The sequence below is a fragment of the Palaemon carinicauda genome, chromosome 9 (assembly GCF_036898095.1).
Source record: "Palaemon carinicauda isolate YSFRI2023 chromosome 9, ASM3689809v2, whole genome shotgun sequence".
NCBI lineage: Eukaryota > Metazoa > Arthropoda > Malacostraca > Decapoda > Palaemonidae > Palaemon > Palaemon carinicauda.
This window is the reverse complement of record NC_090733.1, coordinates 116,608,082-116,625,581: the sequence shown is the minus strand read 5'-3', so window position 1 is coordinate 116,625,581 and position 17,500 is coordinate 116,608,082. Positions and strand designations below refer to the sequence as shown.

General features: G+C 34.2%; 2 protein-coding genes across 2 annotated transcripts in view; both read left to right on the top strand.

Annotated features, from left to right (window-relative positions):
* Positions 1 to 14,211, top strand: part of LOC137646603 (uncharacterized) — a 48,786-nt gene extending 34,575 nt beyond the window's left edge. Inside the window, exons 3-4 of the mRNA XM_068379710.1 lie at positions 11,210 to 11,336; positions 14,185 to 14,211. Of these exons, the coding sequence (XP_068235811.1) occupies positions 11,210 to 11,336; positions 14,185 to 14,211 (154 nt within the window). The remainder of the gene's footprint in view (positions 1 to 11,209; positions 11,337 to 14,184) is intronic.
* LOC137647079 (prostaglandin E2 receptor EP4 subtype-like) overlaps positions 1 to 17,500 on the top strand; it is a 552,101-nt gene that overhangs the window by 210,958 nt on the left and 323,643 nt on the right. The gene's annotated exons all lie outside the window — the stretch shown is intronic.

Below are 17,500 nucleotides of genomic sequence, written 5' to 3'. Positions count from 1 at the left end.
TGTGTGTGTGTGTAATAGTATAATAGTAGCCATGACTGAAACCGTGAAGGTTACTTATAGAAAATATCGAGACTACTTCAAAGACAAAAAAGTATCGAATGTAATGTAGGGAAAATAGTCACGAAAAAATTAGGTTATTTGACATTTACCAAAATATACACGTTTTTAAGCTGTATCCGGGCATATCTACCAGTTTTCTCTTTTTCCAAAGAACCAAGGTTTATTTTTTATTTATTTATTTATTTATTTTTTCCAACCGATTAACATCAGCCATTCATGTACGGAAGTAACATATATTCTATGGCTGATGTTTCATAAAGGTTTTATCTACTGCTCCTCTATTGGGCATTCTGGGTCATAAATGACGTGTGAGGTCAGAATTATGACTTTAGTACCTAGAGACATGTGAGGTCATATTTGCGAATCTAGCACCGACGTATGTTTGGGGGTCATGATTACGACTCATTCCTTAAGGACATTTTGAGTCATAGTTGCAACTCTGATATTTATTTGAGGAGGATATGTACCGCAGAAACAGCCGTCATAATAGCAATGTGTTATCATTATAAGATATTTTTGACCGAGTTTAGAACAAAAAAAATAGTTACTGAATTGATAATACGAGAAGTAAACAGACTAACAATTTGATAAATAGAGTTATACTGAAATTATTCCATAGGAAAGGAAAAGTAATGGCATTCCGGATTCTCTTCCCAAAAATGTTTTCAAAGGTAGACTTGAAAAACCTAGAAAGCAAAGGGGAGATTGGATATGAAGTTGGGACTATTGCTGAAGGTAATGTTGGAGTTGAAGATTGAGTTTTCTGTGAAAGAGTTTAAAGCATGAGGTGACTGTTGCATACCATTCCATGAGGGAATTTTTTGTACAAAAAAGAGAAGTAATATTTGGCTAGTTATTTAAGGTATTTCCTAATGTTTCAATTTGCTACATTTTTATTTATAATTATAGACAGACTATAAAAGTACTTAGAAACGCATATTCCATTTTTTTTCTTACATTAATGTTAATATATTTATCATACCCATTGTTCATCTTTACAACTTTTTTCTTTTTTACTTTTTCTTTTATATCTCGGCATTTTATATACATAGTTTGCATTTGAATGTTTGCGTAATTTTAACGATGATAAGAGTAGTTTAGGGACCAAAAATCCTCGTTTTTTCCTTAATCAGTTTTTATCCCTGTTGATGGTGAGGATGATTATTTTTATTATTATTTTTGTAAACAATGCAATTCTAGTTGAAAAAAAAGTTTAATGCTACGTGCCCAAATGGCCTCATTAGGGAAAGCACACTGTATGAGAAAGAAACAGAAATAAAGAGTACATGATGAAATATGCATGTTTTGAATAAATCTAACAAAGGATAAAGTGCATTCTATAATAGGAAATATATCACACTATAAAAATTACGGTTGTAAAGATTAAGATATTTTTCAATCTTTCACAATATTGACGTTTTGTAACAAACATTTGAAACCGTGTCTGTTCGTTTTTAGTATAAATAGATTAGAAATACTGGAGGAGAACAAAAAAATGTATTCTCTTGCAATATCTGTAGTATATTTGTACGCTTCCTATGCACATAAACATGTTAAAAGTGTTTTATTTTTTTTTAATACTGTCGTAACTTTGACGAGTTCTTTGAGCGATATACCAGTAATTTAAATGCTAAAAGTCTTTATTATGCTGTTTAAACTTTTCATCAAACTTTTCTTCTTATGAAAAAGATTGACTTTAACTCACTTGAACCCTGAGGGAAAAACTAATATTTTTATTTTAAAACTATTACGAAAGCTTATATTTTTTTTTCTTCATTGATAGAGTTGTTAGTTTATTATTATTATTATTAGATTGATAGTTTTCTCATATTTTTAATAACCAAATATTTGTAATATTGTTTTAGCGTATCAATGCCAAGAGAGGAAATCTAATATAATCGTTTTCGTATTCTATTCAAGTGAATTAAGGTTAAATTAGCACTTTTATGATATTTTTTTACTTTTTTTTTCACAGTATTTGTTCTAGTTATATAAGAGCATTATCAAAGAATCCGAATGTTTGTAATAGATGGATTCTGAATAATGGAAATGCTGCTTCTTTTCCATTAGGAAAAATGGTAGGTTATGGAACTGAAAATAAATTTATTATGTACTTGTACCCTAGCAACAGGTAGCTGTTATATGGGGAGGGGTAAAATCGGTTTATTCGATCCTTATAAAGGAAACTTTCACTAGTCTGATCCATGTAAGGGGTTTTAGTTTATCCAGAGTGATTGATTTAATGTTGTTTTCACTATTAGTGTATACGATTGTACTTTCAGAGCCCTTACATGATATAGGAACATAAGAGGTCATCACATTTTCTGTTTATGCACACAATATATAGTATATACAATATATAGTACATACAATACTTACTAAAATTTACCCACATTGTATGTATACAGTATGTATATATGAATATATCTATCTATCTATATATAGATAGATAGATAGATAGATAGATGGATAGGTAAGTGATAGATATTAAAAGAAAATTAGATAAATACTAAGAATGGAAGATAATGAACAAACACAGCCATTTCAGGACAGCTAAACCATAATATCTATTTTGACTTCTCATCATGTCATTGCGTGAAATATACTTCGAGATCACAACTTTTCGAATGGAACAACTTTTTTTAGGAATACCGTTCGCTATTATAAATGCTCGCATTTCTGTTTCAGTAGTTTGTGACTTTTAATTTCCTTTCGGATATGAGTCATTTATCTCTTGGTTGTAATTCCATCAGAGACATCGACCTGGAAATGGTTTATGTGTCGGTGTTTATGGCGTTGACCTAAGAGGTTGGAGTCGGGGGGGGGGGGGGAGTTAACCTGCCTGCTCCTCTGTGATTCTTTAAAATGAAAGATATTGCGGTCGTAACTCACAATGAAGCCAAAGTGACTGACATAGGAAAAAAAGTCTTATGATTATTTTGAGTGATGGTAATAAGATTTATTTTCATTGCGAATGATAGGAATAAATTTATTTTCATTTCAAATGATAGGAATAAATTTGTTTTTCGAATTATAGGGATAAATTTATGATTATTTTGAATGACAGGAGTAAATTTGTGATGATTTCGAATGACAGGAGTAAATTTTTATTCATTTCGAATGATATGAATATATTTATGATCCTTTCGACTAAAGCAATTAAATTACAAAGGTTTAATGCAAACGAATTCTTTCATTTATTGATTGTTTTTAAGATCTTTATTAAAAGAAAGCTTTTGCTTTTTGTATTTATTTTTTTTATTAACTTTGAACTCGCATTGCTTTGTTTTTGAAGCCCTGGAAAATTTTTTTTATCATGGCCACCAAGACAGAATACATTTAGTGACCACCTAATGATCATCCAAACAAGTCTTTTATGGGCCATCGAAGCATAAGTTTTTGAGTAGCCATCAAAACGAAGGCAATATAGGTGGCACTAAAAATATATCAGCCCATTACTCTTTTATTTTATTTTTCTCTCCATTCTGCTCTCCTCTTTGTTCTTTTTATTTTGCTTCCTTCTTTCATTAACACGGGTTACTGGATCAATTTCTAAAACAACAGCAACAAAATGTTGTCCTTTTGAGTAAGCTTTCATCTGATGAAAAAAAGATTTCCAGTTTGATATGATTAATTGTGTAATTTCTCTAGCAAACGGAAAAATATACTATCTCGCTAACAAGTCTTCCACTTAATAAGATCCTGTATATGGAATAGGAAAATTGTACATTTCGAGTTGCAAATAAGTACGTAAACGAGTATATACATTATATACATCAAAGGAATTTGGGATGTCAGCAAATAAAGTCAACATGTCACGCCCGACGGTAGTTCTCATTTTCTTTCCCCTGGAATGTTAAAACCTCGATTCCTATCTAGGTTTGCCAAGATATAATTAACATATTGGTGATTGGAATTTAGTAATCCGTTTAATTATATTTTTATCATCCTTGTATTTGATCCAGTCGGCCTTTTTTCGTTCATAATATTCTTCCCTTTTTTTTTTCTTTTTTTTTTTTATCCGTAGTGGAATATAAAGATTGTTGATTATTTCTCCGTATTTCCAAAGGAATATAGTAATAATTTGTTAATATTCCTCCTTATCGGTATATGAATATAAAGATAAATCACTATTTTCTTGTTATGTCTCCTTATCCGCAAAGGAGTTTGGTAATAGAATAATCACACTTAAAAAATGGCAATAAAATAAGAGACAGTCGATCATGTAAGTCTGGAGCATAGCAATATCACTTACCGCCCCAAACCTCGGGTCATAGAGCCTCCCATCTGCGTATGAGACATGCTTGTGCTTAACTCTTTTTTGCTGGATTATAAGTGGAAATTAGAACAAAGCAAAGGTTAAAGAAACTAAGCAACATATCACGAGGAGAACAACGAGAATTATTTACAGTACCGTAATGTTGTCAATTGGGCTTTGGAAAGCATGTCGACGACCTTATGACCGAGTTGAGGTCATTCTGAATTGCAAGGAAGACCTGGGACACTAATTGCGAATAGAGGCTGTGATTTCATTCTTTCAGGAAGAATGATGTTTGGTAGGCAATCCCAGTATCTAAGTGGGTTCGGGGCAATCCTAATGATGGAACGGCTGGATTTCGCATAAAGGTAAAGCTGATAAAGAAAAGTGCATAAAGGTTTAAAGATTTAAAGGCCGCTCATGAATGGCAGAGGCAAGGGACAGTGACATTGCCCTATCAAGCAGGACAATGCCCTAGAGACTGACCATATATACATATGATCAGCCCCCAAGTCCCCTCTCCATCCAAGCTAGGACCAAGGAGGGCCAAGCAATGGCTGCGGATGACTCTGCAGGTAGACCTATAGGCTCCCCCAAACCCTCATCTTTAGCTCACAAGGATGGTTGGATTTCAGCAACCAAAGAAACTAACGAGTTTGAGCGAGACTCAAACCCCGATCTGACGTTCCCCAGTCAGGGATGTTACCACATCAGCCACCGCAACCCAAAATTACACCTTTGACCAGTCTCATTTTTTAATAGTCCTGTAATGGGGGCCGGGTGTTACTGCGAAGGTGTACTGTAGGTGCACTCTGTTTTAAACTTTTTACAATACTTCCATTCCTGCTTCATTTCTTCCATCTTGCTGTCCATCTTTTTAACATATAGGTCTACTACTTAATGCAACTGCCACGGAATCCCCCCTCCCCCCATTACATATTGAAGCTGAATGGCCTCCTTGGTCCCAGTATATTTCAATTGAAGGTTAGCATATCTTCTAGGATTTAGAATCGATTTGTTTCTCACCTCCTTTAAATTTGAGATTACTTAGTAGAGCGAGACTGAATGTTACATTGGTGGTATTCTTAAGAGGATTGAAAACTCTTTAAAGCTCATTTTTTGCACTATGAATTTGAAACTTGCACAGAATATTTCTCTGCATGCGCAGAACATATCGCTCAAATTTTGTCTAAGTTTAATAGTTTTTTTATGGAGTTTTTCATCTATTTTCAAAATCTATCTCCCCCTTCATTTATGAGTCGATTTAAAAGAAAAAAGAAAAAGCCAACATAAAGCTTATAGTATAATTAATTGAAAATCATGAGAATATATCATATATTTTTTTTTTTGGTTTTATTACATAGAAAAGTTATTGAAAAAAAAGTTACAAGACATTTAACGCTGAAGCCTTTTTCCATATATTTTCTGCAGTTTTAGTTTCAAGTTAGTTCATATTAACTAAGGAAAACAAAAAAATCTGTTCGGGAAATTAGCTCACACGATGATGAAATTGAAAGTATTATTGTTATGATAGTCTCTCAGGAGATAAATATAAAGGATTATGGGCAAATAAATCATATCCTCGGAGAAATAGGATGTCTAAAAGAAGACTTTTCCTCAACAAATTTTTCTCTTTATATGCAAATGAAGGAAAAGTTTGGTTTTTGTTGGTATAAGGATATGAGGGAGCTTGAAGAACTTTTGCCCTCCGTAATTCATTTAGACAGTTTGTACTTTAGTGTTATAATTTGCTAAAAGTTTTAAGTGCCATACATTCTGGGTTTTTAGGGTCTCATGCTGTTAGTTTCGGTACGATTGAAAACTGAAATATAGAAGAGTTTGTTGATTAATATAGGGAAGTTCATGCATTGTTTGATTATATATTTTATATAATGTAGGAATAAAAATCATTAAGTTTCTTGGTTAGGGGAAATTTGTACGTTGTTTGATAGTTGCCAACTCATGATTTGATGTCATTAATATTTTGTTTTTTTATACCGTTTATTCATTTGAAAAGTATTTATCATCCGTGAGTGATCATTAGAATAATTAATGATATCCATGTGTGATAATGAGATTGATTATGAAGAAAGTTATCAGGACCATCACGGTTTCATTAAGTCATTATGGAATGAACCAACCACTAAAATGTATTCCGAGGTTTTATTGTATGATGAATAATTTGGATGTATTTTCTATTGTATTTTGTCGGTGGGTGAGGTCCACTTCACCTGGCTGGATGCTACACTACGTACAGTGTACATTAGACACTGTAAATAGCACTTAATAGATTTTAAGCATCTTGTACCAACCGTGTGTCACACAATTGTACATAGTTTATTTTGTATATATTATGCTTGTATCTTCGCTCTTCCCTCGCACTAAAACGAACATGAAAATTCATGTCTGCTTTTCTCCTCTGTAACATTGTCAATATTTGAACATGAAAATTCTTGTTCGTTTTAGTGCGAGGGAAGAGCGAAGATACAAGCATAATATATACAAAAGGAATTATGTACAATTGTGTGACACACGGTTGGTACAATCTGCATAGCTTTCTGACTTGCTTTTCATATATCCCCTTTCGTCTCATTCCACCTGGGTGTCCATGTGTATGGTCATCCTACGAATTCCATTATATTTATTGTTCTTGAACTGGCAAGCAAATCTTGGGTGTATTTTGACATTAAGAATATACAAATAAGAAGCTTATGCTTTACTTTACTCAAACATTGATTTTTCATTTTATAACACAATCTTTCACGTGAGCCCCGTTTACTATTTCCCGCCCTGGTTAGACCACCACATAATGTAATATTCTTCACATTTAAAAAAAAAAAAAGGTGCGTGTGTATTTTTCTATTATTGAAATTCTCTCTCTCTCTCTCTCTCTCTCTCTCTCTCTCTCTCTCTCTCTCTCTCTGTCACACGCACAGCAACACTAAAAATATACCAAATCTATTTTTGTTGCTTTGCTCAGCAAGGTTTTTTTTTTTTTTCGAAAACAAAGGCGAGCCCTTTAGTATGCAAGAAGTAACAGGCTTCCTCTCTTCATATACTATTTAGCCTTATTTGATCAGCAAGAGAGAGAGACAAGAAGGATAGCCAAGACGGCCATTCCTTGTACTATCTTATCATAAGAAGGCATACCAATTCTTCACCTTGTGATGGTAGAGCCAGGGTACAATTACAGGGTAAGCAAAGGTACATTAAAATTATCTTGACGATTTATGGTTGTTTACAAAAGTAGTCCTCGCTTTTCTAAGCGTGATTCAGCTCTTCAGGCATAAGAAGTTGTAGTGGACTTTTTGTTTTAAATACTCAACTACATCTGCAACACAAGTCCTACTTAAGAGATGAGTGCCCTTAAAATATCCAATGCGCTTACAACGAATGTAAAATTCCCAAGGGAAGTACAACGAAAATATATATTGGGTGAGTATAACGAGTAGAAAAAGTCTAGACAATGAAAATTAATAAAAAACGTTCTAGGTAGTAGAACGAACAGAAAAAAAATCCCAGGAAAAAGTAACGAACTTGAAAAATGTCGGAAGGAAGTAATAGCAATAGAAAAAGTTTCAGGCACAGGCTATCCAAGAAAACAGTCAAGGCCACAACACCCAACTGAAGAACCTACTGCAAGGTACTTTAAGAAAAAGAAATCCTAGGAAAAAACAACAAACTTGAAAAATGTCTTAAGCAAGTAATGGCAACAGAGAAAGTTTTAGACACGGTGTCCCAGAAAACAGTCAAGGCCACAACACCCAACTGAAGGACCCACTGCAAAGTACTTTAAAAAATGCACTGAAGAAGATTTGTTATGGGTGTATTTTTATACCCAACCTCTCCACTGAGAGTGGGTTATGTAAGGCTTTTGTTTGCTCTTCGGAGTTCTCTAAATTTTGAAGGCTTTGGGCCTCCCAAGTAGTCACTTGAAGGTGACTGGCGGACAAGTAAATATTTGAAGGTAATTTGGCAGTTTTGGATATGCCTTGAAGTGAGCCAAAGTAAGGGAGAGTATAGATTCAAGGAGAGTTTTCGTAGGCACAGCTCTCTCTCTCTCTCTCTCTCTCTCTCTCTCTCTCTCTCTCTCTCTCTCTCTCTCTCTCTCTCTCTCTCTCTCTCTCAAAATAAGTCAAATTCAAATAATCGTGAGTAAAAATTTCCTCTCACTCTTTAGTTAGGATTAACTTGTAGAATTAGGATTAACTAGTAGAATAACTAAATTTGCCGACGATACTAAACTAGGCACAAATACTGCAAACTCTGAAGACGTAGAAGCCTTAAGAGGGCATCTAATGAAGCTAGCAGAATGCTCCCGAAAATGGCAAATTCCTTTTAACTGTGGGAAATGTAGTCATGCAATCAGAATACTAACTGATAGGTTATGAAATAAAAAGTGTGAACCAGGAGGAAGATCTCAGTATTATTATCAGCAAGGATTTGAAGTTTACCAAACAGCATAAAAGCTGAAAAGAAAGCACAAAAACTAATAGGTTACATAAAGAGGCAATTCAAATGCAGAAACAAAGACACTGTACTGCAGCTGTACACATCACTAGTAAGACCCCATCTTGAATATGGAGTCTAATTTTGGCCTCTCAAGTATTCAGAAGGATATAGATAAACTTTAAGCAGTACAAGCTAGGGCCACCAAACTATTTCCAACACTAAGAAAATTTGGATATACTTTAGACGGAGGATGGAACGTTTGAACTTATTTGATCTACAAACTCGACCTTAAGGGGTAAATAGAGGCATTCAAAATTCTTGTGGATTACAATGATTTATTCACGATTAGCATAAATCAGTCCAGAGGTAACGGATACAAATTGAAATTGAAAAGATACAACACCGCTCAATGTGGCAATATCTTTACATACAACATAACATTGACTTGGAATAGACTTACAGCGGATGTAATAAACATTAACACGGTAAACGAGTTCAACAATTAGTTAGACATTCATATGAACTCTCTAAATGCTTAAACCAAATCGCTCTCCTAAAGAGCAAATGGAGTTTGCGCGGATGGACTAAAAAGTCTTTGAGATGTCTAAAATCCTTGTAACTCGTTGTAACTCTCTCTCTCTCTCTCTCTCTCTCTCTCTCTCTCTCTCTCTCTCTCTCTCTCTCTCTCTCTTTCGTGCTGTGGAACTCGTTTCTCTCGAGACAAGGTAGTTTTTTGTAGTTTTGGACGTAAATGCTCTCTCTCTCTCTCTCTCTCTCTCTCTCTCTCTCTCTCTCTCTCTCTCTCTCATAAAGCCATACTTCATGTTTGGAACATGTCAATCTTGAGTGATTGCGAAATTCCCATTGAGATCTAAGTGGACGACCCCATCGGAACCTAAAAGGAAAGACGTTGTCTTGCCATTTGCAAAGACTTCCTCATAATTCAAGGTCACGTGGCCCTTCACGCCACGTTTTTATTCTTTAATATTTCTTACTTGTAACTTCGTTATTTTTTTTTTGTTAAGAGAGAAGAGGTCTGTGAGGTACTGCCTCTGATAAACAAGGCCTGTTCTTGTCCCGGATGTGGTCTGCCAGAGGCTTTCTTCTTCCTTTTCTTTTTCTTCTATGTGTTTTGCATGGCTGATTTGTATGCAAGGGTTTTAGTTGTTTGTGAAGAGGTGTCTGTGGTTATTGCGGTTGTTACTTTATTTGGTATACATGTTAATTTTGTTGTTGCTGTTATTATCACTAAAGTCTAATGAAAAGGATGTATGCATGCATAATTTTACCTTTATTCATCATATGTGTATGAGTAATGTACACGCATATATATATATATATGTATATATATATATATATATATATATATATATATATATATATATATATATATATGTATATGTATATATATATATATGTATATGTATATATATATATATATGTTATATATACTATATATCTATCGATTTATCTATCTATATATTTATATATATACACACACACACACACACATATATATATATATATATATATATATATATATATATATATATATATATATATATATATATATATATATATATATATGCCTATTTTAACTCATACAGATACAACTTGAAATACAAACATTCATACATATCTTTCAGTGTATATCATCATAAATGTATTAGTTTGAGCATGCAAACGTAAAACTATACCGATGCCTCAAAGAAAATCGACACTCGGTTCACAAGAACCCTCCTGTTTTGATATTCAAAACTATGAAATACACAATAAGTCTCATAACGTTACTCTGCTTTAAGAAAAATATCAGCACCAATTTTTATTAATTTTTTTAATATCTATTTATTTATATATTCTTTTTGAGTGAATCTTTACTTAGCAACCGATCATACTCGCTAACGCAGGAACGTGCTCTTTCTTGGCACACACTTAGGGTGGATTCACACTATCTGGCCGGTCGCAGTCCGCTCTCGCTCCAGTCACGGTCCGGTCAAATATTGTTACATGACTTTAAATGGAAGCATTCACACTGGCGCTCCGGTCCGCTCTCGCTCCAATCTCGCTTAGGCCATGATAGAAAAATGCAGTATGTACAATAACAGGGCTAATGTTCGCCGCGTAAATACATTTCCTAGTATCACTGAACAATACTCCTATACAGTTTTGCTTTTTCCTTATATTTATAATTTTGTCAAGATACTGTTCGGACTGAGAGCGAACCGAAGATGTGTATCTATACCGAACCGAGACTGAATTGTGACCTGACCGATAGTGTGAATCAACCCTAGTTACTTGCAAAATCCGTCTGTTTCGAATAAAAAGTTAAAGTTAAAGTTGCGGGTTTTAGGTTTCCACTCAGACGATCTACATCATTCTGCTCGGGCGACCATAAGCCAGCAGGGACTATCACTAGCCCCCTCTAATCTTTCCCCCAAGGCGCCACCCTGGGGAGTACCCCCCTGTAGAAGGTCTCACACTATCGGAGTCCTGGCGGGGTCGCGAACTCGGGACCTCTGAAACAGAAGCCCGCGACGCTACCAACCTAGCGATCCACTCGCAGGATGTAAAGGAATGAACCCTAGAGAAGGAAAATATTATTCAAACGATGTCGCCTTTTCTTGGAAGTAAATCTGAAGGGATATGTAGGCGTATTTTTTTAAACCCTTGTTTGTGAGATCCAGAACGTTTGTTCTTAGAGATACCGGACTGAAATGGATTAAAGAAAAATATGATAATTATTATTTGGTGATTCCACTTATAAAAGAGCAGATATTTAAAAATAAAAAACAAGCCAGTAGAATATTTTAGTCAGCTTTCTATCAGGAGCAACGTGCAAAGAATTCAAAAATTGTCTTTGTAATTTTCATAGTTTCTGAGCTTGATTTTGTAATTTATTATCCCCAGTCACTTGAAGAATGATCCAAAGTTGAAGGAAAGAAAGAAAGAACCGCATGATTCTGAAAGGGAGAAGGCCGATCATATCAAAATTTTCTTGCGCATTATGCAGATATGACTGACTGCCTTCATTGAAGCAAGTTGTTGGTATTTTTCATGAGTCATATTCACGTTTCACTCTTATAACTTGATGTTTGGTTATGATACTGTCTCTAGTAGAGATATTGTATTGGTTTCGAAGTACTTATACTCATAGAAATATCAAGTATACTTAATGACTGGTTAACTACCGTATATCTATTTATACATATATAAAACACTCAGTTATATATGCGTATATAAAGGGTGGTCCAAAAGTAGGTGGGCAGTATGTGAAATAGGTTTATGTATCGGTTATATTATTACAAGTGTATTTTGATTCACAATAAAGTTTATGGGCTTTTGTGTTATTGTTCACAATAAACTTTGTCAATACAATAATTGTGTTAGTAAATATAATTGTATGTATAGGTAATATCATAAATGTAATCATTTACTATCCTCCTACTTTTGGACCGCCCTCTATATACCAATCATTAGTAGTGTGTAGGAGGCCGAAACCGACCCAAGACCTACCAAACGAAGTCCAAGAGCTGCACCATTCTCACACGTTCATGATGGCGAACTGTTCAATGATTGCTTTTAGAGTCACCCAAGTATAAAAAATAAATGACAAATTTTTGAAGGGTCCTAAGAGGAGCCGAAATTGCGGTTCGGGGGATTCAAACCATTCCCCTTGAAGCTCATGAAAGATCTCCCCTGAACAGGTAGTCTTGTCTATGTATGGCAGATATTGCCAGACACTCTGAAAAAAAAAAAAGCGGAACCATCCAAAGGTTGACAGTTGGGTACTATATTCATAAGGCATAATACATATATAGTATATATATATATATATATATATATATATATATATATTATATATATATTATATCTATATTATATATGTATATATATATATATATATATATATATATATATATATATATATATATATATATATATATATATATATATATATATATGCGTAAAAATCACAGGAAAACGTGATGCTCAGATGCAGAAGAACCACAGGGAAAATGAAAATACGAAATATACGATTAAGTCCTGACTAGTTTCGTGATACTTCTCAGTCAGGACTTAATCGTATATTTCGTATTTTCATTTTCCTTGTGGTTCTTCTGCATGCATATATATATATATATATATATATATATATATATATATATATATATATATATATATATATATATATATATATATATACATGTTTATATAAATGTATATACATATAGATGTATATATATTCATAGACCTTTGTGTATATTTGAATATGTCTTGAGAGACAATGTCTTATATTGTTATTAATCACATTGTCCATGATACCCCTCATTCAAACCTTCACTAAAATGGAAAGCCAACATGTCATAAAGTTTAAAGAAGTAAACCCCAAATAAGTGCAAGTAAATAGACAAACATCTAGTTATATAATTAAAAATTCACAAAAAATAAGAAGCAAATCAGTCTGAATAATTGATGTCAAGGTGCGTGACGTTCCAAGGACTTATTTGCAGCCCCTCTGTGCACTTCAAGGTCAATTTACTTAAAAGGAAATGCAATGTTTGTGGTAGTGGACCGCGTGTCACCTGATGTCATTAGTTGATGGATGGTCGCTGTTGTCACTCCAGTCTGTGATACCAATCACCAATCAATAACCTTTATTTATATTTTTTATCTATGTGAAGAGGCATTTGTTTATTGGTTTCCTTCGTCTTAAATATTTTTGTCATTTGCTTCTGTTCTTGTTTTATTTGTGAATGTCCGGGTTGTACCGCACGTGTTTCATACACGATCTTACACTGTAATGTTATTGTTGTTGTTGTTGTTGTTATTGTTCTTATTTGGGGGGTGGGGGCTCTCCCGCACTGATGATAAAAATAAAACTGTTTAAGCTTGCCATCGCATGTTTTACGTTATTTGTTTTTGTCACATTGTTGCCCTCAACTGTTTTTATATAAGCTCGTTATCTGTTTAAGTAAACTTGGTTTGCATTCACCTAGCCTCTCTGTTACTACCTAACAGTTACGTTGCCACTGGGTATAAGCAAGCTCTTGACGTTTGCTCGTTCGTTTCATTGGTGTGTTTTATTTCACTGAAGTTATGAATACGTTTTATTTTATCAGTTTCATATGATTTTGAGTTGAAGAATTAGTATCCGTTGACGTGAAATATCGAGAGTCTGATTAGCGTATATTACTGTGAAGCACAAAAGCAAAGTTAGCTGCTGGATGTACTCAGTCTATATACCGAAGAACAAAAGTTTTGTGGCCAAATTGTGGTTTTGAATAGTTGTCTGCAAAATCCTGAATACTGGAAATGATATGGGCTTCAACAATTTTGCTGCCAGATCACAAGATATTGTTCATGAATACACTCACTAATATGTATAATTTACTGTTAATGCTTTTATTCTTAAGGATATAACTGTTATTGCCGAGGCCTAATACACACACATATATATATGTATATATATATATATATATATATATATATGTATATTATACACATTTATAATATAATTATATTATCACCTATACATACAATATATATTTATGTGTATATATATAAATAAATATATATATATATATATATATATATATAAATTTTTATATGTATATATATATATATTATATATATATATATATATATATATATATGTATGTATGCATATAGCCAACTCGAAATATAGACGTGCATTGTAACACTAGCACTACATTTACTGTCACTATTACTACTAAAGTTGCAATTGATAATACATAGCTGTTTCTATCACTGCAGGATACATCTGTTGTTCTTGTTGTCATTATCAACTTCGGCCATCTTCACCATCTTTGATCTTTTGCCCTCTCTTTCATTGGCACATGACCCTTGCAAAAGGACGTTTCTTCCTTCGTCTGACCTTTGTGCCTCATAGTGGTTTGTTGGTGTTGCTCTCGGAACATGTTGCCTAATCGTGGTCAATATTTTCTCTTGACTGCTGTGGCCTTGTATAATCACGTTACCTTTGCCCCCTCATGCCCCTATTCCATGCCCATCTGCATCCTACCCCAACCCCTCACAGAATCTCTCTCTTCTTCTGTAGCACCCAAATGCTCCTGTATCCCATCCCGTTTCATATTCTAATCCTCTTCTGTTCCTTTCCCATCTCATTGCAACCTCTTGTGCTCGCCTCCCCCTCCCTTATTAAAACGCCACTCCTCTTCCTTCGTGGTGCCTCTTCGCATTTTGCAGACACATTCCTTATTGCTTGTGTCCTTTGCTTTCGTCCTCGAGATGGCCATTGTTTTTATTCTGCCTGTCTCTGGAACCCAATTAATCAACCCGTAGCCTTTTTCCTTCTTACCTTCTTTTTGTCTGTGTTGAGAGACATTCATCGTATTTTGGTTTCTCTTCTCTTGGTATTTCCGTGACCTGTTTGTTTGTTTTAATCGAGATCATTTACATATAAACGACCTTGTAAATTGCTGACTTTGTCCTTCCTTATAATTTATGCATTTCACTGAAGCAATTTGAATATTTTGTCCACGTAGCATTGATAGAAAAATTATTGATGCAGGTGAACCACTGTCTTGGTTTCGAGTTCTTTTGCTTTAGGGTACACTAAGGCATACTATTCTATTTCTTTCCTTAATTTTTTTCCTCACTGGGCTATTTTTCCTGTTGGAGCTCGGGCTAAAAGCATCCTGCTTTTCCAACTAGGGTTGCAGTTTAGCAAGTAATAATAATAATAATAATAATAATAATAGTAATAATAATAATAATAATAATAATAATAATAATAATAATAATAATAATAATAATAATAATCACTTTAGCTTATAATTGTTCAAAGCCTACCTCTTCTTCAACCCGCCTCAAGCCTTCCTTCGACTGAAGGAACGCAAAGGACTACACAAAATGGAATAAGATATTCCATCTTGGGACTACGTGTCTTAGCCCGCCACGCTTCGTTCAGTTCATCTCTGGGTATTGTACCTTAGCAACGGGTCATAACTGTCATTAGTCTTTGGAATGCAAAGCAGTGGTTGGGTGTCGTTGTCCTCCTTGGAGGCGGAACTCTCACTTATTTACATTGCCCCTTTGAATATGAACTTCATCGACTAGTCTTAATAATGTTTTGTTTAAGAATTGATTTTGAAATCTTCTTTTGTTTCTGTTTACTGCCTGTTTGTATTTTTCTGCTTGGCATTGTCGCTAAACTTTGAACATTATTATTATTATTATTATTATTATTATTATTATTATTATTATTATTATTATTATTATTATTGTTATTGTTATTATCATCATCTAAGCTACAATCCTACTTGGAACAGCAAGGTGCTATAAGGTCTAGGCCTCCAAAGGGAAAATAGCACAGTGAGGAAAGAAAATAAGGAAACAGATAGAATGGTGTGCCAGGGTGTACCCTCATGTAGAGTATCAATGTAATAGGTACTCTACCCTCATGCGAGAGAACAAACCCAAGACAGGGGAAGACCATGGTACAGAGGCTGTGAATGTTTTAGCTTATATGGCCCGAAACCCATTTATGAGTTTATGATAAAAGAAAATTCCTATTGTTTACAGTGCCAAAAACAAAGTTTTATGTGAAACTCATTCCCCTTTTCCTCTAATTGGAAAGTGATGATTTATAGATCTCTGTTTTTATCTACCATTGGGCTGGTCTAATCGCCTCCCTTTTGATAATAATAATAATGTTTACAATAGTTTCTGGACAGACATTCTGACCATTCCCCCCCCCCCCCTCTCTCTCTCTCTCTCTCTCTCTCTCTCTCTCTCTCTCTCTCTCTCTCTCTTTTTTTTGAAGTATAACTGTCAGTCATTTCTAAATAGATTCATTATTAAAACAGATATGCTGTACATACATATGTACAAACACTGAAACATATATGAATGATATATATTCATTGACACATATATTTTGTTAAACATAAAAGTATGAAATACATGAATATCAATTTGTTTTAGAATTATTAAGTAATTGTGTATAAAAATTTACTCAATATTTTTGCATGATCATCATATGATATAATGTTGGAAACATCTCAAATTTTCCCTAACTGTTTTGTTGACTCCTAACCCGCATAGCGACGATAATGCATTGTCCTTTCTCGCTTCTCTGCAAATCCCCAGAAGTGAAAACATAATTGCCATTGAACTCTGGAAAAGAGGATCACAGGATATTCATTTTCTCATACCAAGGAATCCACAAACCTCCACTAAGTGAACTTTTGATTTAGGTATCCTAAAGCAGGGTCGTTTCTTATGCAAGCTATCCCCAGGTTGTAGAAGAGGCCATGGTTCTCAAGTGGCAGAGGACCATATGCCCTTAAAGGTTAAAGGTTTTTCACTTCAGTTCCTAAATTATTTAAAGAGATACTCATCAGAATGTCATTCGGGCAAGCCAATGACCCACCGTAGTGCTCAACAACAACAATAACCTCCCTATTAGACATCTAAAACTCGCGGGCAAAGGCGAGAGTTGTTTTGCTGCTGGACATTAAGTTATATGCCTTGACTGATTAAGGAAACTAACCAGAGGTAACTTTGACCAACTGCGTAACTTACACATGATTAATTAAGTCTCTAATTTACATGTGAATACAAAGCACGCAAATTACCACTGTATTAGCCAGTGGTTGGTGGTATTTTTCCCCCAGAAGGTTCACAACTCTCCCTGGTTCTTTCCTCTCCCTCGAAAATAGATTGCAATTTCAGTTCCAACCAATT